Below are 27,877 nucleotides of genomic sequence, written 5' to 3' on the forward strand. Positions count from 1 at the left end.
GTTTACAGATGGTGTGCTAACGCACGTGTCGCTGTTCTTGTGAATGTGATAGGCTTCACACAACTCCCTAGTCAGCTGATCTGGATGTCTGAATTTAATCTTAGCCCTGTTAAGCAGTGGAAAGCATGCTTTTTTCCAAGGTGTCTATTAAAAAAGCATGCTTTCCACTGCTTAACAGGGCTAAGTTTAAATTCAGACATCCAGATCAGCTGACTAGAAAGTTGTGTGAAGCCTATCACATTCACAAGAGCAGCGACACGTGCGTTAGCACACCATCTGTAAAGATACATGAGTGTGAAATTTTGTATCTAGATTCGTAACTTTCTTTTGCGTGCTTTTGCGGGAAGCGCAGGCGCTTCGGGTTGTGAGTTGTGTGCATATAATCTCTGTTTTTTCAAATAAACTTTCAGCTGTTAGTAGCGCTTGTCCTTGTCCTTCCTTCTCTGTCTTTGTTCCTCGTCGCAGTGCTGGTGAAGTTTTGAATACAAGGCGCACCATAGCAGTATTGCTCGTACCGCATTTCGATATACTGCAATCTGTACAAGGCAGATATGTTCTAAAATATTCGTATTCGCCCCCCAATATTATTGCAGTCTATGGAAATTTAACTAACCGGTGGGCTCACCACGTGCATCGAATCCTCGCAGTGGCCCTCCGCATCGTGGGCAGCGTGCTGCTGGCCCTCTCGGCGCGGGGTATCTCGCGATCGCTGCACGACGACATGCTGAGTCACGTGCTGAGGAGTCCCGTGTCCTTCTTCGAAGAATCACCCAGGGGACGCATCTTGAACCGCTTCTCCGTCGACATGGAGAACATAGATGCTCGGTGCTTCCTGGGCGCCAAGCAGAGCGTCCAGAATACGCTCATAACGCTCGCCAAGGTCGCTGTCGTCGGGACGGAGTCGCCATTCGTTGTGGCTATGACGCTTGTGATAGCGGCTGCCATCGGCTACGGAATGGTGAGCCCGTCATTCACTCATCTTCCCTCAGAGAAAAACCCCTGAACCACTTCTTAGTTAAATAAGAGGCTGATCTACAAGAAACGCTCAGGACAAAGAAAAAGCGGTCTCTATCAACCTAGTTTTGTGTTTTAAAGACAAAGACTATTTCAACTGGACACGGAGGGTCTGTAAAGGAAAAGAAGCCAATCATTGAAATGCACATGTCTCTGCCAACTGGTGTTTTTCACAAAGTAAATATATTAACGTCAGGCGCATTATTGTGCGGTGAAGCCTGAGGAAAAGCTACATCGTCATCCAATTTTAAAACGATGATCACGGAGTCATTTTCTTTGTAGACGTCACAAGTTCCGCTCGAGTTGAGGGAATCTAGTTCACTAAATAATAATTTGTCTGATTTTTCTGAATGAGCGACACAGCCGCAAATATCTGCGCAATAGATTCATACTAAGAACAGGATTTCTGTACCATTCTTCTAAGCTTCTTTGGCGAATAATGATACTGGGGAATTTAACGGCCGATTCAGGTTGCATACTGTACTCTTATCGAGGAATCCGTGTAGCAGAAAATCCGGCGTGGTTGACCGTGAGAGAAAAATTCACGAAAAATCCACAGGGAAGCAACCTAGAAGACAGGTGGGCCACCTCAGTCACGTGACCTTGCGCCGTCATCACAACCTGCCCACCGGATTGTGAGCAAACTACCCGCAGTGGAATGATTGGTGACTCAGGAAGAGCAACCTGGGTCGCACAAGACCCACCGGTGGCAGCACCTTCTGTCCCGGGGCAGTGGCCGTCGCTTTACCGCCACACTACTGCGCCAGGATTTGTGTGAGGATTCCCACGGGTCTATGAATGCAAAATAATGCAAAATAAAGTGTGACCAATTGTGCATTTACAGGAATTAAGCCATTTCGCTATCGCTTCATACCCTTAAGGCGGAGTTTAAGTGTCCACTCTAATTTTGATAAAACGAAGAATGAAAAAAGAAAACAGGCCAGAAAGACGACGCAGCAAGTACTGGGATTAGTTTATTTTCATGCACGGGAATGCCATTGGATAAAGCTGAAAAGTAGTAACAAATGAATAAAAAGTTAATGGGCTCCTCATTGCGAGGACTATTTCATTGAAGAGAGTTCGCAGATCCTAAAAGCATTGGTACCTGCTTGAGTACTGTCTGATTCATTTGGTAGATGTTACCTGCAGACGTTCTTATTAATATGTCCTCCGGCTGAGCACACTTTAACTAACCACAAACCTTCAGGCTTCTTTTCGTCGAGAAATTTATTTAAAATATCATTGAATGCATTTCACAATTTCCCACACTTATGTCTTACCATTTTTTTAATCCTGACAGCCTTAAGAGCTAAGGGGCGTGACGTTTCAGACAAGTTGCCTATGCAGCGATTGCCGCTTTTAGCAAGAATACAATACCGAACATCAAAACCAGAACGAACAGATGGGTGGGGAGCGCCTTCACTTGCCTTCATGTCCAGTCTTGTGTTCGCACTTAAAGATGCAATTAGTTAATACTGAAGCTGATTTTATAGCAGTTTCTATCGCTATCTGACCTCAGATGCACTTGCGTCAAAAGACACCAGCAATAAGATAAGATGTCCGTTTTCCACCTGCTTCTGCGTCTCTCGTTGTTGTTTCTTTTAACTAGCTCTATCCATTATGATGCAGAGTGCTAAGCAACCGCAGTCACTGCTACCTGTGATAGGATCCCATAGAAGCGTAATTTCCCATTTATAGCAGTTCCTGTTCTAATTGTGCTATAATTACTAATATTTAAGCTTAGAGAAGCGCGAGGTTTGTTATTTTGCTCGGCCTAAGCCGCTTTTCCGAATTTTGCAACATTTGAATTGAGTAAGTTCACCTTCGACTCTTGTGTCATCAGAATGACCGAATGTTGATTGGGTAACCTTCAGGATTTGTACAGGCTAACATACATAACCCTTCACTTTGTCCACTGATATACGGTGTTCCGTAGAATTGGGTTTTGTGGTCACTAATATCTTAAATGCACATCAAAAATATTCCAAATACTCCTTAATTAATAAACATTAAGCAGAGTAGTATCCTGTGAAAAATAAATTTGAGCTATACCGATCAGCTGACTACTCGCAATAGTAGACCATTTACTCCTAGCATGGTGAATAGCTTATTAACGTAAATGTTTGCATGTTTAAGGGAGTAGGTTTATTTTTAGTGTATGTAGGCATGTTTCTCTAAATAAACAACTTTGAGCGCCCCTCCCGCGAATCAAATACATATTCCTGCTTTTTGTGTGTAAAACCGGTTGTTATAATTGATGGCATTTGACTGCAGATAAAACTCTAAAAGGGCTAGCAGGAAAATGAATTGGGTCGTGCGTGGGACTTGTTCTTTCTGACATTTTACTTTCCTGCATTGAAAAAAGCCTGCTCAGCTTACTCCCTTACCTTCCCATTTTTTGATATGTTGACAATTATTTGGTGATAATGGACAAGCCGCATGTTTTATCTATTGACGAAGCTGTTGCTAACGTTCTCGCATAGTTCAAAACGGTAGCAAAAGGCTTAAAGTTTACCTTTGAACTTCCTAGTGGAAAATGTATACAGTTTCTTCACCTAAGAATTCAATTTTTGGATGGGCATGTATGCTGGATGTACAATCTTAGGTCACAAAAGGAACTCCTCCTTACAGTAGTGCTCATTCGAAGATAATCAAAAGAGCAATAGCCATGAACTGCCTCAATACCGCTTTGGAAAAGTCACGTCCACATAAAATATTTGTGAGTGTTCAATTGGCAACTGACCGACTGCGCATGTCCGGCTTTCCTCCAGATTCATTGTCAGCTGTTGCAGAGACGGTGTTACAAAAGAAAAAGCACACCAAAAAGATAGATAAGTATGATGACAGGATGGCAACTCAAGTAATTGTGTACCTACACAAAGTGTCTCAATCTTGAGAAAGTTTCAAGAACATGCGATGCAAACGTGCTGTTCTCCGCCCCAAGCAAGCTATCAAAAGTTTGTCCAATGATGGCTAATAAGGAAAAGCCGATTTGTACTATCAACCACCAACTATGTTTCACCCGTTGCACACTAAGGTAGTGTACAGCGTTCCGCTCACTTCCAACAGAGTGTACATTAGTCAGACTGGACGCTGCTTTAATGAAAGAGCTAGGGGGCATGACATTCCGGTGAAAAAAGTAAAGAGCGGTCATCTTGCTACCCACTGCCGGGACTGTAAGTGTAAACCTACTTTTCGGAATACTAAGTTGCTTGGGCGTGGCAAGGATCGGATGGAAAGAGAGATTATTGAGGCATATCACATTAGAAAAGCAGGTGGTCAGTGTGTCAGCACTGCTTTCTTGTCTCATCTTGATAATGAACTGGCGTTTTTGGACCATTTCGGTTCATTGCCATGAGGCGATATAGCGCTGTACTTAAGCTTTGGTCTTCTCCATAAAATTCAGTTGGAAGAGCAGCATACGTCGTGTCGTACTTGCGTCTATTTTGTCCCCGTTTTTTCGTGCTGCTACGTTTATCCATGATGGACTACTACCAACTGGCCCAGACTTCGGTGCTTTTCCAACCCCTGTACACGGCGATATCAATGCCGAAGGTACAGTACAGTCGTGCGCAAAAGTGGAGAGATCGGCGCTTCGGCGGCGGGAGCAGTTGCGGGGCCGCCCCACGGCGCTGCTATCTCGCCGCGCTCGCTCGCTGCGAGAGTGCCTCGAGTGACGACTAACTTCCCCCTCGCTCTCGCGCGGGTGTTTATCACGACTGACACCCGCGCGAGAGCGAGGGGGAAGTTTGTCGTCACTCGAGGCACTCTCGCAGCGAGCGAGCGCGGCGAGATAGCAGCGCCGTGGGGCGGCCCCGCAACTGCTCCCGCCGCCGAAGCGCCGATCTCTCCACTTTTGCTCACGACTTACATCGATATCAGTGTGTCCTGTTGAGCGGCAGTATACGACTAAAAGCACCTCGCCTGTTAATTTTTTTGCATGCAGAACCTCGCGATAAAAGCTTCACACAGCGCTCGCTACTTCGAGAGCCTGGCCATGTCCCGACTGCTGCAGCACGCTACTGAAACCGTGGACGCACTCAGCAGCGTTCGGGCGTACGGCGTAGTCGACCGACTGCGGCGACTCTTCTGCCACCTTGTGGACAGCACGATGCGTGGCTACATGTGCTTCTGCACCACGTACCGCTTTGTGCGAACGCTCACAGCGACCTCTGGTTTTCTTGTGGTCGTATGTACACTGCTGGCTAACACCGTGTTCGCCGATCCTGGAGTACCGGACCCAAGCGGCCTCGGCCTGGCCTTGAGCTCGGCGTCTTCTGTAGGCACTTTTCTCAATTTAACACTGCGCTTTTCGTATTCCGCTGTGCAGATAATCAGTAGTTAACAGGCCCTGGTTTATCCTCTTGTAACATGTTATGTGCGATGTAAAACAGCATGTATAGTATTTTGCGAAACATATCACCCTTAAGCAAATTCCAAAACGCATTATTGAAGTAAACAATTCAGCGAACGAACGACGTCAAGGAATTGGATTGCAGCGGTCTCCAGTCTTTTCGTAGCAGCCCTTACTCTACTTGTTTCCTAACTGGAGCGGTTGCTGCCAGCGGGGAGGTGGTGGTGAAAACATTTATTACGAATGAGCAGGAGGTATGTTTGGATCAGCCCGTAAGGGACCGATCCTTACAAACACTAGGTGGAGGTCCCTAGTATGGGACCCCAGTGGCGGTTGCCGCCGCCCGGGCGCGCCCGACTAAGGCTTGTTGGGCCTGTAAGTCGTGGCAGCCGAGCAGGGTCGCCTCCCAGTCCTCCCGGGTTGGGTTGGGGATGGGGGGAATAGCGGGGTTGGAGGGGCAGGCCCACACCATGTGATAAGTGTCAGAAGACACTGCACTACAGTGTGGGCAGCAGTTGCGAAGGTGAAAGGCAGTGCTTGAAGCCTTCGGGTAACAAAACGGCGATGAGGATGAATAACTGCATGGGACGAACATGGATAATTATAATGGCTGCAAAATATCAACGTTGGTCTCTCTCGTAGCTTCTCGACATGAATGCTTAGTTGCAAAATTGCTTCAACTATAGGAATTAATCTTCTAATCAGCGCATGCGCAAGCTGGCTCTCTTTCCCATGACCCGCCTCTTTGGTGATGGTGCAGGTACCCCTGTCGCTGATGTCTCTGTGCATAATGCTGTTCAGTGCGCTCCAAATGGTCGTCGCCTTCGAACGCTGTGTGGAATACACTGAGCTTTCTCCAGAGGTAAGTTGTCAGTGCTGGCAGAACATCAAATCGTCAGTTTACAAATGATGCTGGGAATCAATCCGGCGTAATATAGACGGTCAGAGTCCTTTTGTAGAGCGTGCTTAGCAACACAACGATAAATGGTAGGCGCTCGGAACGGGCGTTAATTAAGCTGCTCACGGCTGCTGATATATGCCTGAGCAGCCGCTAATATTACGGGTCTGTAGGAGAGAACCGTAAGCCGACTTTAGCGGCACCATTTTGGGTTCAGTTTCACATTGTACAAAACACCCAACATTACCGCCTTCTTATGTTGGCATACGTGACCGGAGTGCATGTACCCTTTTCTGCTGTATTCGCAATAACAGATCTCTTGCCATATGTTCATCTATCATATTAGGCCTTATAGCTAAGGGATCCGTCACAACTACAGATTTGACATGAGGATATCTACACCAAATCAGCGAGGTAGCTGCCCTGATATACTGTCTTAACTGAAAGCACTTTCATTCGCCTACTCTCCGGTGAGAATGTTTCGAGAGTCGACGTGGCCATTCTGATGGGCGCTCCTGCCACGTGCAGAAGGGAAATCGATACAGATATACCTCCTTATACTCAGGATTCAAAAAAAAAATTCAGGATCTTTTCCAAGAAGTTTTCTCGCGGAAGTTTTTACCGAGTGTCAATTATGATGAGCCAGCTAAATCATGCTTATTTCAGCTAAGCAATATTCTCCAAATTCGAGTACTGAATCGCTGTTCCTGCTGTCGATGATTCATAAGGCATATCCTGCGTGGAAAAGTAGCTTCCTTACTTCCTCTAATTGAAGATGAAAATATTAGGAATCATAACCTTAGCATAAAACCATAGTTTGTCCACGCTCACGATTTGAAAGTTCCATTTTTTTCCTTGTTACGTTCAACAATGGATCTTAATTTAGCAACGTTTAGAAGCACCATGTAGGTACAAATTTCGTCAACAGCACGGGACATGACACATATCATATTTTCGTTAGTTTATTTAAAAAGCAAAAACAATTTTTTTGTTCGCGAGCAACGCCAACAAAATACGCTTACTTATAGCACTGAATAAAGTAATGATGGGTATAAAATCGAGCATTGTACCTGTAACAACCGATCATCAGATATACAATACCGATAATTAAAGAACTTTTTCACCGAAAATGAATGTATTACTCGTGCACTAAATTCCACCCTTCATTTTGTGTCATTCGTTGAATATAGCATAAAATACACATGCTACTTCTTTACCTTTTTGTTTACCGGAACCAATGATCCATTGATAATAAAGCTTTCCATTACCTAACAAAGAATTACCAAGCACACATCGTAGGCGCATAGCAAAAAAATTTTATCAGCTTTCCACTCAACATCAGTGCATCCTGTCCGAGCCGTTTCTGGACACATAATTCAGCTTAGTATCATTCGGAAGGAAATCTTAAACATCCCTTATAAAAGCCGTGATTAGCTTCGGATAAATGCTGCGGTGATAATGTTCGCGTTCTGATCAGTTTATTTAAACATTTTTTTCTCAAGATTGCCGAAGTCGTCTTGTGCCCCTTTTATAATTCACAATCACTACGCTGACAAACGTCTACACTATAAATAACACCTCATATGTCGGCATGGTTGTAACATGGGCAACCAAATTTGGCTTGAGAACTAGGCCTTCACTGCACACGAGGCAAATAGGGCGATGGTTGCGTGGCGCCATCTCGTGCCATGAACCAGCGTTCATTTCCCCTTTGCATTTGACTGATGAACAGGCCGCTTAGCCTTCCAACATGGACGAGTTGCTCTCCTCAAAGCTGCATACACATCGCAAAATCTTGTTACATTGTAAAAAATCTGGTTGCAGCCGTCGTTACTATCTCGCTCTGGCAGTAATGAGCTGTGTACTAATTGTTTTCGGCCACAGATTCAGCGCAAGTCGTGAGTGCGGTAATTGCATACCTGACATAATAAAGACTGCTGGTTGAGCTAGAAAACATGAAGTTGCTTCTTTTACAGATGTTTCCTGTCGAATACAGAACGCAGTAATTGCAATGAATGCTGTAACGTCATTGAGTGTTAAAATATTAGTACATCACGCCAGAAAAGGGCTTCGCACGTAAGAGCAACAAAATCAAATAAATGAATTACACATGAATTTTAAAGGGGTGTACTCAGTGATTTTGTTTTACGCGTTTTACTTTAAAAAAGGCAGCAAAAGGTTAGCACCTGGAGTTGATCGCTAACTTTAATTGCTTGTTGCTATAGCGTTTTACTCTGGTTTGTTAACTGTACAGTGTGCGCAAATTAGCGGTTATTAACGATTTACTACCTCTTGGTTAGTCTTTTGTGCCTTGCTGTTAAGCGTTCCTTTAATCGATAAAATAATGCTGTAGAACTAAACGACGTGGTCATTAATGTGAATAGCTTAGTTTTGTAATTAAACATGTTCGCAGTGTCAACCGCACTGGTAGATTTACCGTTTTCGCAGCCCCCTCTTTATAACTAACGACTTTGCCCTACCTAAAAGGGTAAGAGCCATTGGACCTAATGTCATGCCAAAGTTACTAAGTACACATAAAAGAGAAAAGATTACTCGTGCGTGCACAGTGAGCATGTCGCGTTTGGTATTTGTGTGGCTTGTTCCAATTTGGAGTTTTCTTGCTCTCTGCAGCTTTGTTTCTACCGCTTGAAGGTTTCGTTGAGGTCGATGCCAGTATGCATGTCTCATCCGAAGTATGTGCGCAGTGGCGAGTGCACTGCTCGCGTCCCTGTTTGGTGTAGGGCTGTAATCACATTGAATGTGCTGCTGCCCACATTTTGTGATGGAGTTAAAACTCAATCTAACACAACTCGATTTCACAAAGTCTCTATCTAAGGAACAAATTTTGATTCCCCGGCAAGTTTTCGTACGGTTCAATGTTTCCAAGAACCGGAAATAACAAAGCAAACGCCCACTAAATCCGTTTTCACCATGTTCTTCCGAGAAGAACTGAGTAAAAAGCACAGGCTATTTCTCGCTTATTTTGGCACCATATCTCGCAGATTGTTGGCAGCGTGCCAGCAGTTACTTCTATGGGCCTAAGTCACGGTCCTGGTTTCGTTTTGAGGTTCACCCCTGCATTCAAAAACGGACACTGCAGTCGGCGGCGCTTCCGACGTTGCCATCGAATCCGTTGCACCAGATGGTGCTCTCATGCGGAAGGGAATCCGGCCACCTTCTCGGACTCTTTACATGCGCAGGCGCGCGTTTCGGCACGTCTAACACAGTAACACAGTGCCGCGGTAGCTTTTGGGTGGCACTATGTAATTATTTTAAATTTCGGAGGCCGGAAAAATGCTTCCCTAGATTTTACGAATTTTCCCATTTAACCGAAAGAATTTGTTCTGCTCTCTACTTCGGTAAATAGAGTTTTAGCTGTACGCCTAGATTAACGCACCACGCACACACATTGTAACTATAGGCACCTAGAAACGTACTAAATGTTAAACAGCGAGGACCTTTATTTGAAACTGTACGGCTCTTCTGGTTACCAGCGTTTATCTGACAATTGCTGTTTGTTTCTGCCCAGAAGCGAGTGCTTGGGGTTTTGTGCTTAGGAGTTAGGAGTACTTTCTTCGAAACCTAGTGACAATTAGTAACATTTGGCTTACTGCGACACTTGCTAAGAATCTAGCACTTTATGTAGCAAGCTTTTGCTAGGCCTGCCTTACTAACTACACCGACCTTTTTGATGATGTACTCGTCCTCGTAACAAAATAAAAGCATGTAGTGGTTATTATAACGTGTGTCTTAAGCTAACAGATGACGGTCATGATTCCTTCCATACGTTTTGCATGTCCATTTTCATTCGCTTCCGATTCTCTTGCAACAATGCTGCCAGAAGGGGCGCTTACAACAGCACATAAATATTGTCGCCTCCTGAATATTACATTGGCAAAAAAGCATAAATCTTTCGCAGAGTTCCTCTCGTAGCTGTTGTCGTATAGTAACTTGGTAGTGCTAGTCAAACAAATAGCACTATAGAAATATTAGAACAAAAAAACTACCGCAGTAAAGCAGTACAAGTAGTATTAGTAGTACTAAAAGTGGTAGTAGGAAAATGGGAGTACTAATTTGCCAGAACCAAAAGCCCATTGATGCCTCTATTGCCTCAGCATGAACCGGCAGACAAGAAACATTATTTCGTGAAATTTTGTTAATGGCTAGTGAGAATGCGCCAGCTATGGTTATGAGATATACGAGCAGTTAGGCCATGTCAACCGGCGAATAGGACTACTGTGCGGAACGGAAGAGTGATCCACTGCTCTGAAGTAACCGCCTGAGGGTTGAACGAAACGTCTACTGCATTTCTTGTTGTAACTGTAGACACTGTAGAGCTAGTCAGAGACAACCGGTTTTCTGTGTCCTACACAAATCATTGGGGAAGATGAGCAATCAATAGACATGAAATTGTATGGTTCTAAACAACGGAAAAATACGAGCAGAAACCTGCACCGAATGATAAACTTTTAGTGCGGAATATCTTGGTACTAGGAAGTTAACAGTGCTAAAGGATAGTAAGCCGCATTTTCCTTCTTATTTGCCTTCAATGTGGTTCTCTTTTTCTTTGCATTTTTTCTCCTTTTAAAGCAACAGCTGGCCCTGCCCCTTGGTTCAACAGTTACGGATAGTGAAACAACGCTTCTAAAGCATCAAAACAAATTTCGTTTTGGTTCTTCCCACCATGGAACTTATAGTCACTTTGTCTTCCATACCCAGAGAGACGTTCCAGCAACTGGGCTCAAAAATACATCGTTTGCTAAGCGCCTCCTCAACTGGCCGAATAAAGGCAAAATCGAATTCGAGAACTTCTCAGCTGCCTACCGCCCCGGCATCCTACCCAACGTACTGAGAGACGTTACGTTCATCGTTAGGCCGGGAGAAAAGGTACGTTTATGTTGAGAGGAACCAGAAAAACTACTGCGCATTTGAAGCCAGGAAACGAAGAAAATAAAATCAGCACGAATATATCAATATATTATGGGTGACTGCTTCTGCTCTTCTATATTCGCGTGCTAGCTATAAATATCACAAAAAAAGTGTTTTACGAGGCACTGCGTACAAGAATTTTTTTCCTAAGTCTTACTTGAGTCTATGTGGACAACCTCTATCTGTTTTACTAAATGCTTTTTAATTTATTTCATTTATCCTCATTCCTACCCACTACACTGAAGTGTGTGACAATTGTATTTACGCACTGCTTTGAAGTATAAAATATTTAATTACTTTTGTCTAAAAGATGGTAACTTTTATTGCTTGCTATTTTATCTAAATGTCAGACTGTTTGAAGACCTATGCCAGGTCGAAGAATACTGTGTCCGCAGGCCACTTCCCATCGTTCGCTGTGCACCTTGAGCATGAGTGATATTCTGCCTCTTACGTTGAAAAAAGGGGAACTCCGAAGAATGAATTCTGTCCTTCATGCGGCGAGGTGTTTTCCACCTCGTTGTTGTTAATGAAGGGTAAATAGATTATCTCGAGAAAGCAACAAAGCAAAAATGAGTACTCGAAATCCTCTTCTTGATACACGTTTATTCTAACGGTGCCATCTGCAGAGAAAAAACCGCTCTTCCCACCCTATACACACTAGCATTGAAATTAAGGAAACAGAACGAGAATAACATCGCCCGATAGCTGGCGTCTATATAGGAATCCTGGAGTTAGTACCGTTTCTCACATATTTCAGCCGGTAACTTAGTCAACGGCACTTGACAAGGCCATCAAACGAAATCTTTTTAAAAACTTTTAGGTAGGGGTGTGCAAATATTCGAAATTTTCGAATATAATTCGAATAGTATATTTTTAGCATTCGTATTCGATTCGAAATCTAAGTATTCGTGTTGTTTCGAATATTCGATTAGACGCGAATATTCGTACCCAGCCGAATATTCTATTGCGAGCACCGCCGTTCATTTCGGTCCGCAAGTCCTATCAAAAGAGGCATAACAATATAGCGGCACCTAGAGCAATGCGTAACGTTGGGCCATGCAGTAGCTGACTACGCTGGTGAGCTTCTTTGTGGCTATGCCTGCGAAGCTGGTATAGTCAGAGCTCTGCACGAAATACCTCGCAATACGTGCCAGTTCAGTGCCAAGGGAGAGGGCATTTTTGTGACTGGAGAAGTCGCTTCAGCTAGAAGGGAACTAACTACTTCTGCCTGACCGTGTGGAGCAGCTGGTTTTCCTTGACGACAACCTTTTATGTTCATCCCAGCAACGCGCTTTTGTACTTATGGCAAGCTAGCCTTAATGCTGTGTACGAGCCATCTTCTCGGATATTTCCACTCTTCTATGAATAATGTTCGAGACTTTGATACTTTTTGTGCAGCAACACACATCTTTTGTGTTCATCACGGATAGTTGAACTGTGATGTTCTTGGGTGCTCAAATAATGTTTTGTAGTGGTTGAATTCATCTGTCCTTGATTATTCGATATTCGATTCGATATTCGGAACCAAGTATTCGTATTCGATTCGTATTCGAAAAATTTGATATTCGCACACCCCTACTTTTAGGTCCTTAGGCTTTCTTAAAAAGCCCCTGTAGCAGAAGAGCGGTCGATGCAGATTTGCTAATTTTGCTACTTCATAAATGAAGTATCGGCTAAGTTTGATTAAATGAGATAACTTAAACACAGTTGTTAGTGCTGCATTATCAGCGCAGTCGTCAACTCTAGCATAATGATGCAATCGTAGGTCTTGGCTTTGCTTGTTTTGGTGCTTTCTCAAAATGCGGAATACGGAATATTTCGAAAGCATTCGTGGCAGTTTTCTGGAACCTAAAGATTATATCAATGCTGCCACCTGCGAAGAATGACTAACCAGCTAAAAATAATTTGCATATCAAAGCAATAACTGGAAACATTACTTCAGAGCCATTTTAGGCTGTGTATGCTACGAACAAACAAGGCAATGGAACGTATAGCAGACATACCTAATAGGGTGCAACCGTACATCATTCGCTTCCATTCCTCTAGAGCCCACAACGCTTTCTTGCTCAGAAACTTTTTCGCAATGAAGAACCTTGTCATTGATATGTTTGCTCGTCAGCAGACTCCAATCACACCGAAGTATTCTTGCATAACCTTGTTGGTCAAAACTTATCACAGTAATGCCAGATTTGTGAGTGAAGACTTTTTTTATGGACGACAGATTTTGCTGTGCAGCGAGACAGCTGGCATTGCAGTGTGGCCAACACACGCCCTAATTCCGAAAGGAATCTCCCCCAAGAATTGGGGTGAAACCTTCAGATGCTACTTGTATCCGATGTCTGTCTGTTTGTTAACCACGGTGCACTCGCAAGTCATTATGCCCTCAATCTACAGAAAATTCATTGCAGGTTTTCTCCACTCTACTTAAAGGTCGGCGTCGTGGGTCGCACGGGTGCGGGAAAGTCATCGCTGGTTCTGGCTCTTCTGCGTATGCTCAGGGCGTCCAGGGGCCGCATTCTCATTGACGGCGTCGACATTTCCCAGATACCGCTCCACATACTGCGAAGAAACATCACCGTGATTCCACAGGTGGCTGTACAGAACATAAGAAGAAATGAGTGTCTTCGTGGAGCTTAGACGAAATAAATTTAGTTTCTGTAGTAAATGCGAGATGTTGCAGAGGTTTTCTATTCTTCATTCTTTTCTCATTGTTATCATGCGTCATTTGCCACAAAAGGAACAACCATGCAAGCCTGTTTTTATCACTTGACGCATTCGCGAAGCATTGTTGACAGGACGTTGGACTAGCGACGCCTACAGCATTATTTACGTGAGAAAAAAAAGTAGCTGAGTAGGTTACCTGACCAAAAAAAAAATGCCAGGGGCTTAGCTCGGCTATACCAGGATATACGCAGCGAAGGCAAGCGGTGTTACGTCATACCAAACGGCGCCAATGGAGGCTCCGCGGCAAGGCGCGTGGTGTGACGTCTTGCCAGATGGGGCGGCGAGTGAGTGGCGTCCGCCAGCTGCGGCGGTTGCTAGGCAACGGCTCAAGGTCGGTCTTTGTGCCTCTTCGGAGAACAGCCAGAGCGAAATCGCAAGTTCTTGGCCAGTGTAGCTCCCGCTACAAAATGCTTTTAACGCTGAGAAAGCTAGCGCAACAAGAGGGCGTGGTTTTTCATGAGGCGGTAATCATGCCGGGTAAACAACCCGGAGAGGTAAAGACGACGAGCGTACAACATGGAAGGAGTTTACTGTGCTTTTCTTACGCATTATATGATGTCTAAGGGGGTCCTGTGGGGCCTAAGGTTGTGGGTTCGAAGCACATGGGTGGCATGCGGTTACTTTTCGCGTACCTTCTAATTAGTTGTATTTCAGGCAAAGTTATAGCACGCTACTGATTTGCCATTTATCAGCACCGCAAATAAAATTGAGGTGTCACGCTTTGCCACCCTTTTTTTAGCGAATATTGGCACCCTTCATGTATTCATTGGCCCACCGTCAAGGCAACCAAATTTTCAGCGTGTTTGCGTGTTTCTTCCCCTGTCTTCGTGTTTCGCGCTGTACATAATGTTGAACGTTCACCAACTCGCCCAGTTTTCGGTTCTGCCAAATTTGCTACGTCACTGGATGCGTTGCAGGACCCATGCCTCGTTAGAGGGACTTTACGGATGAACCTGGACCCTACAGACTCCCATTCGGACGAGAATATTTGGCGCGCTCTGGAGCGCTCCAACCTTCTCAAGGTCGTGTCGGCTCACGGCAAAGGGCTCCTGCTCGAGACAACAGAGGGGGGCACAAACCTAAGGTGAGTACAGCAAGCACAAAACTTTGTAGTGGTTATAAGACATCGTTACGAGGTGGCTATATTAGTTGCCAGGCTGAGGAACAAATTCACATGACTTTTACATTTCTTGTCCAATAGGCCATTCACGTTTCGTGACTTTCCAAATTCCCACTACGCTTGCTTCGTCATTAAGAGTTGTGTCGACCTCCTGTCTTTAATGCCGGAAAACTCATTGCTCCCGGCAACTACAGGCCTATCTCCCTTTTGCCTTCTTTTGCTAAGGTGTTTGAGGTAGTCATTCACTCAGAGCTGCAATTTATTTTCAAAAGCCACCTTTATGAATATCAGCATGGCTTTCAAACTGCTCATTCGAAAATGACCTGGTGAGATTTCTAGTTATGTTGCGCCTCCACTGCCCAGCCGATAGTAGGTTGACATTGTTTATTTTGATTTGAGAAGGCGGTTGATGCAGTAATCCAATGCATCCGTATTTAAAAATAGTCATACTATAGTAATGCCACGTATCATTGTAGTGTCCGTTCGTTCGCGCAAGGCCGCAGGAAAGGGGTGTTATCATTTTTGTTCGTGACACGAGAAGCGACCGGACTAATCTCGATTGATCACAGCCACGAATAGCTGCATCTACGTGTTTCCAGATTACTGTAGATGATCTCGGCCTGCTATCTCGAAGTTTCCTTGCCGGCTTTAAATTTAGCGATGCCGTGAACGGCGGGCATTCGTAATTCGACGACCGACGAGCACGTTTGTTGCTTACGCCACCGCCGAGTGATTCAGTTCTTTTGCGGGCGCAAGTCAGCCGAAATAAAAAGCTTAGTTTCCAAGACTGGTTGGCGTCTTCCTGACCACTGGACTGCCGTCACTACAACGTGACATCTGGTGGAGGTGCTAGGTAGCCTCCCATGTCCGAACACCCCCCCACAAGTCGTGACGCCAGCCCTCTGAGTCATTCACCGGAGGACCTGACTCCAGTCCACCGCGCAAGCCGACGTCTGCTAGGAGACGCACCTGAGTTTGGGACTCTGCCGAACCCACCCCGGAAGCGAAAGCCAGTAGAAACGTCCACCATGAGCTTGCCCCAGACGACGACTCAAGTCATTCTTCAGCAGCCCCGGTTGCCACCAACCTTCGACGCTTCGCCTGGCGCCGACCCCGAAGAATGGCTAGAATAGTTCGACCGTGTGGCTATTTTTAACCAATGGGACGATGCCACAAAATTAAGGTACGTCTCATTCGCCTTGGATGGACCAGCAAGAATCTGGTTTGAAAATGAGGAAGCTAGCCTCACAAACTGGGAAACATTCAAAGAGCAACTTCTGAAGATATTCTACAGTAATCTGGAAACACGTCGATGCAGCTATTCATGGCTGTGATCAATCGAGATTAGTCCGGTCGATTCTTGTGTCACGAACAAAAATGATAACACCCCTTTCCTGCAGCCTTGCGCAAACGAACGGACACTGCAATGATAAAATTCCCATTGCATAGGTTTCTAGGTTCCTACAAGGCAGAGGAACCTGCATCAACTACGATTGATAGAAGTCTCGTCGCTAGAGTGTAACAACTGGGTTTCCTAAGGGATTTAAATTAGTGCCTCTCCTATTCAATCTCTTCATCAATGAAAAATTTTTGAAAGAGTGTCTAATGATTGTAATTATAAGTCCTATTGCAGCTGGGTTTCTAGGTACCTACAAGGCTGAGGAAGCGCTTGAAGTATGATGGATAGAAGTCTCGTCCCTGGAGTGTAACATTTGGGGTTCCCCAGGGATTTAAATTAATGCCTATCAATTAAATCTCCTCAACAATTAATTTTACGACGTTCTGGCTGACTCTGAGTTGTTCCGATATTTTAACAATATAAAGATATTCCCCATAAAGCGCTCCTCTCATGACTGAAGCTCAGTCCAAGAGTATGTAAACTCAGTGCACTGGTGATATTTGCAAATAAGTTGACCTTCAGCGCAAAAAGACTATCGTGACATCAACCATCAGGACATTACGAGGGCATCTTAAGAAGAACTCTAGTTTGAGTAGTTGGTTGATAATTCACAAAAAAAACGGCGCGAAATACGGGGTCAAATGAGACACGTACACGACAGGAACAGTGCCGACTTGCAAGTGAATTTTATATCGCATCAAACGTGCCTTTGTAGGCCAACACGCCGTAACATCCATGCAGTAACGCATACGCAAACTCAGGAAGCCAACACACGCCGTGCAACAGATCACTGAAAGAAATCTAATACATGAAGCACGATAATAAAATATTTTATCATGGCCATCCCGAAGAAAAAGATAAGCAGCGTCAAGAAAATTATGACAAACAGCTCTACATCAGCATGATAATCAAACGATCATGACCAAGCAGACCCTTAACAACAGAAAACGATGCAACCGCATGAGTAGTGATGCCAGAACCAGATGACTAACAAGAAAAGGGCAAAAAAAGGTGAAGAATGAAGATTTGAGACCAAAGCCGCGTCAAAGGCACAAAAGGCGAAAAGCGTGATGAGTGCAACAACCTTTAACAACCGGAACCTATCAACCAGCAGCCATATGAATGATATCGGATGACCGACAAGAAACTTGGAAAAGGTTCAAAAAAGTGAAAAACAGGTTCGGACCAAAGTTTGCATCAAAGCCAGAACAGGAATCTGCACAAAAAAACGGCACATTGTCAAAAAGAATAGCGTCCAATGCCGAAGGGAGTGCACGACGAAACGAAAAGCCTACAAAAATCCTTCTAGAAAAGTGAACTCCTAGTTTCCAACTGTAATGGATGGCCCGCTGACGCATCTGCCCTCTTCTTCCCTGATATAAGAGGCTTCCACCACCTATCTCTGGAACCTGTCCTTTCCACTGTCCTTTCCAGGGTGTTTTGTTCGCAACTTAGGTGTAACGCACGCTTTCCAGTGCGTTTTTCGCCTCACTTTCTGGAGCTAAAGAGCAGTAGTCTGCACGTGCTTGGCGTGGTTACCTTTCTATGCAGGGTCCTACGCAGTACTGTATGCCGGTATACCTTCTACCGGAGGATTGCTTTGCCGAGAATTAAGTATGCCTCTGCTGTATGAAATTCAATCAGCCGAACCTCTTCGCAAAAACTCGAAGATGGGCGTAAGAGGTTTCCGAGGAATTCCATCTGTCGTGGGGTGTGCTTATCTGCTCATAGAAACGATTACGGGGCTGCTCTGCGCGCTCTGAGACTAGTCGACTTGAAAAGTACACCGCAGTCGGAGAGCTTTCTCCGCCTCTTCAAGTGTTTACACAGACACAGTCGTTCGCCGTCGCGGTGGCGCTGTGGTTATGGTGCTCGGCTGCTGACCCGAAAGACGCGGGTTCGATCCTGGCCGCGGCAGCCGAATTTCGATGGTGGCGAAATTCCAGAGGCCCGTGTACTGTGAGATGTCAGTGCACGTTAAGGAACCCCAGGTGGTCAAAATTTCCGGAGCCCTGCTCTAGGGTCTTTCTCATAGCTTTGGTCGCTTTGGGACGTTCAACCCCATCAACCAACCAACCAGACACATTTATTCGATGCAGCTGGCATCTTCTATCAATATTTGGGTGCCTGTACGGCCCGTTCCTCCGTTTAAAATAAGGCGCATTGTAGGAGTTATGCTTTCTTATAACGCTTAACGCCATGGCACCGTTAGGTCCTCATATATTTCATCACGATTTGAAATTTTTTAGGCAAAACCTGCTTCGCTCAGAATCCTTTGACTGCTAACTGTTTTTGTCATTCGTCATCACAGTAATCGTTTTCGCCTTTTTAAATTTTGTTTAGCTACAACTTATTTTATTCCTTTCACTGCTCTTTTCTCTTTCACTACTCTGAGTGCCCCGCTGTAAAAGGCCTATGGCTATTAGTGGGCGGATCACAATAAATAAATTGACATTAATAATTTTTTAGCTCTTGCGCTCATGGAGCTGTAACTGAGCGAGAGCCGAGCACAACAAAAATGAAAGAAACCAAACATGTAAAGTTTATTCAAGTTTTAAAGACGTAACGTAATTAACGCCGCATGAATACTGAGACCCACTCGAAACGCAGACACTACCTTCTGCACTAGTCTTTTCTGGCAACATTCAGCTTTCGTATATGACCAGTAAGCCTAGCGGTTGTGTTTTTTTTTTGTAATTTTCGCACTATGAAGTGACCCCGCAGTGCGAGGCCTCGCGGAAAGAAGGCAAAAAAATACATCCGCGGTTGCCTTTCATAGTGCATAGAAATTATTTAAGCGCTTTTTGTTTAATTTTTCATTTTATCACATAGCAACCATGAAACACTGGATGTATAATCATGATGTAAACAGCGCGAACTACAAGGGACAAGAAAAGAAGGGACGCAGGACGAGCGCTGACTCGCAACTAAAAGGTTTATTCACTGAAACCTTCTTATATGAAGAAACAATCAAAGGGAAGAAACAAAAAAAAAAATAAAAACCATGGAAACCTGTGTTCCTTCTTTTCTTGTCCCTTGTAGTTCGCGCTGTTCACATCATGAATATCTACCAACTCGCCCAACTGAACGTTTTGCTAAACTGGATGTATAAGCCTGGTTTTCTGGTTTCACTAAAAAAAGCAGAGAAATGAGGAAGTCCACTTTTTCTGTATCCCACTTTCTCGCGTAAATGAGATCCGTATTTAGTGCAGAGGTGATATATACTTTAATATGAAGTCAGATATTCAGAAATGCCCTCCTTCATAAAGTTTAGCATGCGTAGCAGTGAATGTGAAGTGATGTCTACGAGGTAAAGAAGAGATACTCTTCCCCCCGTTTCTTCAGTGCAACATGTTATTTCATGCTGGGAAGACAGGCGCTAAAATTTGCCTTGACATAGGCCAGCAGACGACCACAGGCAGGATGTGAAACTTGCAGGCCACAGATAGCGCGACTTTCGATGAATCCAAATATCACACTGCTAGAGAGAAGGAAGGCACATTCGCACATTCGCAGGAAGCGACCACTTTTCGTACTACATCGAATGCGGTTTTGACATATTTTGAAGTTTCTTAAATGTTCGATCAATAAATCTGCTGATACGTTTAATGTGTATGCGATTGTCAATTAACTCTTACCCCCTCAACGTCATGAATTTAAATTTTGCTTTCCTGTACGAATAAAGTCTTGCGAAAAAAAAGGTTTAAACAATGCTGTGTTTTAGTAAAATATTTCGGTCACGTTGTGCCACGGTTAAACTATCTATATTTTCGTATCATCAAAAGGCAGATCATTACCAGACTTAGAACAATAGCTTCAGTTTCCCTTGGCTGCGGTCACGCAGCGCATTACCTTGATAATTGAAAAAAATCGCGTTGACATCATGCATTATTATTTCGGCCTGAAAGATTTTCTATGTTTATCGCATGATCGCGTTGTCGCTAAATGTCGCACCATCCGCGTTCCCGGATGCAAGATCGGCCACATGGTAATGAAATCTTGTAAACAACACGATAAGCACAGTTGAATTTCTATCAGTGTTTTTCTGACACGCCTTGTTTCTAAATTATTGGTTCACTCTTTTACACTGCCTTCCCAACTTATTCCTGGCGGAAAAAAGAAGCTGCATGCCGGCTTCGCTCACGATGTTTTTTCAGGTTGTGCTAGACGTTGTGAACTTACAGTACGCACGCGATGTTATTACTACTTAGTTTGTGTACAACCTTCGGAATTCTTCTTTTAGCTAGCATTGGCACAGCTAAACTCGTGAAGTTCTTCCTCGGGTAGCGTGCATTGGTAAGCCTGGTGACCTGCGCATCACAGCTGGCTTAGGTCTTATGTACGCAAGACGTAAGCAGAGAGGTTCTCATGCAAGATTTTGCTATCGCGCGCTCAACTGTCTCAGAATGGCTGACTGGAAGGGCAGAAGTCCCTTCTTGGAGCGCTGGCAAAGCATGAAACATACATGGTATGTATTCCACGCGCTCCCCGAAGAGCCTTGTGTCCTTACTATTCTTCGAATTTGTGAATATTTAAGTGATTTCGCGTACGTCAGTAGGTGCAAGAAAAACCTTTCACATAAGCGCTGGTCTGCATTATTAGAAAAGCACACATAAGGGGGAGTTGCAGAACTATATTTGTGATAATAAGCTGTTCTCGCTCGCCAAAGTTCGATGTTCAGTTTATTCTGGGCATTTTAATTCCTGCAATCACAACATAGATCTATTGCGAAGGAAAGCAAGGTAAAGGTCATTTTTATTTCCTCTAATTTCTAAGTTAAACCGAGTAACCAACGGTTTTCTACATATTTTGGATGATTTGCGCTTCTTCATAGGGAAGTGCTTAGCATAAGTGTGAATGCTTCGGAGAACTTAGCATAGGTGTCATTTGCATTTTTACCCGTAAACAAAAGACCAATCATGCTGTGAGATTTCTTTTTTAAAGGATTCTAGCTGTTTCCGATACACACTGAAACAGAAAGGGCTCAGGGTGGATCGTTTTGTGTGTTTGATTCGTGGCATATATCATAAAAACAAGACAGTGGTCGCTTATATCCGATGCTGTGGTACAGGAAAGACAAAGAGGTGCGTCAACATTTGTAATTAGGAAATCAAGAATTGATGCAGCCGAATGTGTTATTTGGATTGGCGTTTTGCCTACGTTTAGAAACCCAGAAGCATTTAGCATGATGTTAAGATCAAGAGCAGTACTGGTGCTTTCTGACACGTTTATGTTAACATCATCACCACATATAAAGGAAACTTATTACTACACACAATCCAGAATGCTTTCAAAGAATGATAAGACTAGCAATACATTTCCATTAGGCGGACTGCATACTACCACGATGGTTTCCAAATGTTGCTGGATGGTTAAAGTCTCATGATCATCAGTAACATGTGAGAAACTCGGTACAAAGGAGCATTGAAGTTGCTGCAGCGTATGCAGCGACGCGATCTACTCGACTTATTTGTGCGATTCGGAAAAACGTTTCCATCCGCCAAGTACAAGCATTTGCCAACCATCACTGTGCCATTTTTCAGCAATCATTACAACATTAACTATAAATGACAGCAGTCGTAAAGTCATGTATGTCATCTATTTTCGGAACAACCTAGCCAGCATTTAGGTTTAGTAAAGATGCATGCTTAATATTACCGGCCTTGATATATTCAGGGATATGATGACATAATACGGGCATAATGCTTCCGTGCCACTACAACAAAAAATGCAGTGGCACAGAAACGTTATGATCATTATCATATCTTTTCAAGATCGGTTTCCCGAGCAATGAACACCACTGGCGATGTTTAAGTTTTCTTCGTGTATATCCCATCATTGAATGTCTGTGGCTTTAAACTGGAATTCCAGCTTGATTTTAATGGACTTTACCAAAAGACGTTTCAGAGTTGGGCACAGATGTTCGTTTATACATATGAGAATTTTGCTGTCTGTCCAGGCATCTTCGTTAGTTAGCCTAAAGATTCTTACCGTCTTCAGAACTTGCTCACGCTTCGCTCTGTACTTAAAGTTCACAATAATGTTTGTTGCTGTGGAATTCCGTACAGGTTTCAATGTCATTTTCATTGGTTAGTTCCTTAATAGCACTGCTAATCTAAGAGATGATGTAGGTGACATCTTCTCTCCGTGTTTTTAAACACCTTTAATACCAAGGTTACAACTTCTCGAACACTGCCTGAGGTGTACTATCTCTTTTTCAAGCTCCATGTTCTATGTTCCAATGTTTAAATTTAACTTAGAGCGCACCGTTTTTGGAATTCTTTGCATGAGTAGGTATGCTGTTTTGTGATTCTTTGCTAAGAATTTCTGGTATTGTTGAACCTCGAATAACGCGGCCATTGAAGCTTTCCTGATAATCGATTCAGTTATGCTGATAAACAGCAGTACATCAGGCTAGACTTTTCAAGTCCATCGGCATTGGGTTGCTTTTTTTCCCAGTGCACAAATCTGGCGGCACCGAAATCAGCCGTGCAGGCCCTCTGCACACAAAATGTAGGCTCCACATCTGCATCATCGGCGGTCATGTTTCGTTGACGGCAAATCACTCAATCTTTCTAAGGCCGTCATCTTCAGAACCCGACGCTGACGTAAACCCACTGCATATTAAGTAGGATTTCAGTGTCACAGAAAAATGATTTGTAAAGCATCTGAGTATGAAATTTATCTCGAGGTCTCAATTACGCTTAAGAGAGCGTGTACAGAATCTGCGAGCAAATTGTGGCATCTCCGCAGCGTGGGCCAACGGCAGCTGGTGTGCCTGGCACGCGCCCTTCTTCGAGGGTCCAAAGTCCTTCTGCTGGACGAGGCCACGTCGCAAATGGACGGAGACACGGACCGGCTCATCCAGGCAACTCTCAAGGACGCCTTCTCAAACTGCACCTTGCTTACAGTCGCGCACCGAATACACACGGTCCTCGATTACGACAGGTGGGCCCGAGGAACGCATTTCAACTTTATTTGAGAGAGGTTTGAAGGAAAAGCAAACGTGCACGTTAGTGGTGGTTATGCTAATGGGGTAAGAAAATCACGATCGATTTCCATAGTTAGGCCATATTCAAATTAGGTGTACCAGCACTTTGGTTTTTAATTGAGTACTGGTGTCCTGACTCATTGTTCGCAGTCAGAATTTACAGGTGTTCAACCATAGGCTTACAAGGCTTCAACCACAAAGTGGTGAACGGTGATGTCTTATTGAATAACCCCGGAGTCGGATGAAAGCAAAAACATCTCTTTTTCCGAGCGAAGAACGGGAGAAGCACTTATGCAAAAATCTCCAGGTCGCACTATTTTTGAATTTGCAATAATTTCTCGGGTGATGTTGCATTTCCTCCTAAAAATTGCCAGATTTGTGAAAAACAGGATGGGAATGGTCTTTGCTTTTGCGGTTACTCTTATTTTTGCGCTTGACATAATGAACACTCATGTGTCCTGCTTTTCTGTTGTCCACATTGCAATCATGTTCACCTATCCTTTCCTTTAAGCATCTTCATGTGGATAAATGGAGTACATCAGCGTAAAACTTATGTAAAGTGTGCACTGTGTGATGTCAGTGCACGTTAAAGAACCGCACGCGGTCGAAATTTCCGCAGCCACTCACTAAGGCGTCCCTCGTAGCCTGAGTCGCTTTGGTACGTTAAACCGCCATAAGCCTTAAGCCAAGCATCAGAAGAAGCATCGCTTCCAATTTGTTGTCAGCATAATTTTTTCAGCTAATTCAAAAATTTCTCATATTAGGCTGTGCTACAACTAACTTGTCTCAAGCGTTCTACTTCTCCCGAGCTCTAGAGAAAGGGGCGGATTTATGAACAGAATACTTGTGCGAAAATCTACATAGAGCGCAAATAATGCTTAGGTTTGGTTTGGTTTATGGGGTTTAACGTCCCAAAGCGACTAAGGCTATGAGAGACGCCGTAGTGGAGGGCTCCGGAAATTTCGACCACCTGGGGTTCTTTAACGTGCACTGACATCGCACAGTACACGGGCCTCTAGAATTTCTCCTCCAAAGAAATTCTAGCCGCCGCGGCCGGGATCGAACCCGCGTCTTTCGGGTCAGCAGCCGAGCACCATAGCCGCTGAGCCACCGCGGCGGCGCAAATAATGCTTAGGACTGGTGCGTTTGTAAACATAGAATTTAATGCAACTAGCACGATCAGGCCAGTCAGGCCAGCTTTCATGGCGCGGAAAATACCAAAGGCACACCATAGCGATTGATTATATTCTTGAGCTGGTGGGTCACGCTTTGAGTTTGGGGGACAATAGCCGGTCTTATTCCTTCTCAATTCCCAAGATTCTGGAGTGTTCTCTTCAATATTTAAAGGAGCTTCTCCGCCACAGCTATCACGACTGCAACAGGGAAACTGGCTATCAGCTTTGTGGACGCTGTCAAGCATGATGTGACAAAATAAATTTTTTAAGGTTCCTTTGGAGCAGAATGGGCCCACGGCAGATTCAATTGGCCATTGGTCTTTTTGCGCTCCTGGCGAGTACATCTAGCACATGTAATCGGCTAAGTTAATACCTAAAAACTGTAATCTATTCCAGCCCAATAATTTCTGGGTGAAGATTCGACCCCTACCATGTCCTTTAAAGACCGATAAAGTCCCTTGCACAGATTCAAGAGTGTAAAACCAGGTGTCTCTATAAGAAAACCAATACTCATATCCGTGTCTAAAAACCCTAAGTCCCATCTCTTCGTCCAAATAGTACAACAGGTCACAATCAATGCTACTTAAAACAGTGCGCAGGGACAGGACAAAGTCGAGAAACACACAGACACAGCACTGTCCTGTCCCTGCGCACTGTTTTAAGCAGAAAAATGAACCAACTGGCCCCGCTACTCCCCATGATGCAATCAATGCTAGCCGAGAAAATATCAGCGAGTGGAGGCGCCACTCCAGAGACACGGCTTATATCCACGCTTTGAACAAGAATCTGTTTGTGAAATGCTACAAAAGTTTACTCAGGATAGATCAAGGAGCGTAATAAAATTCCCCATAGCTGAACTGCTGCTCATCTCAAAATGAAGAACACCGGAATCTTGATTACCGAACCTAACGACATAGAACAAGGCAGCTACAGAAAAGAAAGTTTTCTGTGTCAACCGAAATCGCGTGACCAAAGATGAGGAGATGAGGAGCCCTATAAGAATAAGACCACATGTCCTTTGTTCTTTGTCCCGAATGCGTCTTTCATCACTGATGTCTTTAAACGCTTCAGGAGAAAGGTGATAATGGACTTATCATTTTCTTGCATTTTCACCGAAATAAGCAGTTATAAGCTTTGCACTTGGCGTAAATTAAAGCTCCAGAAATTCCATTTTAAAGGCATTCTTTGCACAGTTCTAGCGCTTCAGTGTTAACCTTGAAATTTTGCTGTTAATGTTTTCTGGGGTGCCAGTCACCGCAATTTTATTGAATGATCCCATATCGCCATATGATTCTTATCATTCGAAGACTCAAGAGGGCTATCGCCTCTCAATGCATCTTGATCGCACTAGAAAAGTCCTGTCGTCATGAAATGCATGCAGGCTTTATGTCACAGGTGTTCATGCTGCAAAAAGCATGTTTCCCTATTTTGCCTCGTTCTGGCCGTGACGCAGTCCTTGCTGAAAGAGTTAAAGGACAGGACGGAAAGCAACGCTTCACAAAATTCAGGGACGCTTTCGAGGCTGGAGGTAGCACCTCAGTTACCCCAAACCTGAAAACGGTTGCCAATAAGAATGGGGTAGCAGTTCCATTTCCTGCTGAATGAACGCTCCCCATCCTGTGTTTTCGCATTGGAGAAAACCAAGCGCAAGTGTCCACTATAAGACTCCAAACACCCCTTGTGTGCTCCAAAAAATGAGTCGTACAAGAGCTCGCACTTGAGTGCGGTGAGGTCTAGGTTGGGAAAACGAGAGTGTCTCTATGAGGGCCTGCATGAACATAAGCGTTCATTATCCGGAAAACGCCCCCATCTCCTAGCCAACTGCCATGCCTGCTCGGTGAAGAATCGTGTCGCCTCTGAGCATTGCCTGTTGTGCTGTAAAGTGTTAATGGAAAGTCGCGAGAAAACAGAACTTATAGAAGTCTTTTTTATCAAGAAAAGAGCAGCTGATTACATCAGTGGTACGTCGGTGATGATTCGTCGGGATGAAATAGTGTTTCCTGATACGCATGTGTAAACACGGGAATGTTTTTAGTGCGCTTAAACTGATGGTAGCCATTCCCTCATTTAGCCGTTGAGTCTTTGTCTGCCGGTCAGTTTGACTATTTGTCTGAAGCCAACTTTGTGGCAGATGATCAGGTGTGTGCGTGTTTAAATATATATATATATATATATATATATATATGTCTATATATATATATATATATAGGTTGTGAGAGCATGAAGTACTTGACTACTTAAAACAGCAGATAGCGACGTAGACGCTTCGTTAAAGGAAACATCTTTAAAGGGCCCGATCATTTTCAAGTCTCTTGAAAAAGATCGGTCTTCCGATAAAAACATCAGGTTATACAAATGTTTCCGTTAACAACACATAAACTTTGCTCTCTCTTTCTCTCTTGATATATATATATATATATATATATATATATATATATATATATATATATATATATATATATATATGTGTGTGTGTGTGTGTGTGTGTGTGTGTGTGTGTTTGAGTGCGTGCGTGTGCGTGCGCGCGAGCGCCTGTGTCCGCGCGTGCCTGTGCGTGTGTGTGTGTGTGGGGGGGGGGGTCATCAATGGGAGGTTCATAACTGCAGAAGAAAACAGAATTAGCTGTGGTTTAACTACTGCTGAACCTGGATAAAAAGTGAAAGCTATGGCGCATCGCATCGGGCGTATACGTGGCTTGGCGTCTGTAGCGTTGAGTGCGTTCCGGACACCGGATAGGCAGCGTGCCCACCGTGCCACCCAGGCAGGTGGCAGTTGATGGTTGATGCTTAGAGTTTGCTCCACCAATTAAAGTTGCAGCCTATTGCTGCAGTGCCGCATGTGTGGCAGAGCGTGCCAGTGCATGCAGCCGATGGGTATGCAGCCGATATCTCTCTCTCAACACGCCACCTATGGTGTGCACCTTCCCCTCCAACCCTGCTATCCCCCCTCACCCCAACCCAACCTGGGAGTACTGGGAGGCGACCCTGCTCGGCTGCTCTGACCTGCAGGCCCAACGGGCCTTGGACGGGCGAGCCCGGGCGGCGGCCGACGCCACGGGGGTCCCATACTAGGAACCTCCAGCTATTACTTGTGGCTGGCCCCCTCTAGGTCAGCTCATGCATAACCTTCTTAAGTGTATCCGCACATAAATGTTTTCCACCACCACCACCTGTGACTTCAGTGCCGCCTTCCGGCCACAACGTTGTCAGTGCCAACGCATGCAGCACTGTCACTGTCGCCACGTAGCTTAAAGCACGACTAAGGTGTTCACTG

At 44.4% G+C, this 27,877-nt stretch overlaps 1 protein-coding gene across 1 annotated transcript in view; it reads left to right on the forward strand.

Moving 5' to 3' along the window:
- LOC149337314 (multidrug resistance protein mrp-7-like) overlaps positions 1-27,877 on the forward strand; it is a 170,448-nt gene that overhangs the window by 133,767 nt on the left and 8,804 nt on the right. The window contains exons 20-26 of the mRNA XM_089553414.1: positions 648-958; positions 4,961-5,293; positions 6,129-6,230; positions 10,986-11,153; positions 13,626-13,784; positions 14,837-15,003; positions 23,192-23,386. Of these exons, the coding sequence (XP_089409540.1) occupies positions 648-958; positions 4,961-5,293; positions 6,129-6,230; positions 10,986-11,153; positions 13,626-13,784; positions 14,837-15,003; positions 23,192-23,386 (1,435 nt within the window). The remainder of the gene's footprint in view (positions 1-647; positions 959-4,960; positions 5,294-6,128; positions 6,231-10,985; positions 11,154-13,625; positions 13,785-14,836; positions 15,004-23,191; positions 23,387-27,877) is intronic.

Source organism: Amblyomma mixtum, chromosome 7, assembly GCF_055824585.1.
Source record: "Amblyomma mixtum isolate Tamu chromosome 7, ASM5582458v1, whole genome shotgun sequence".
Taxonomy (NCBI): Eukaryota; Metazoa; Arthropoda; class Arachnida; order Ixodida; family Ixodidae; genus Amblyomma; species Amblyomma mixtum.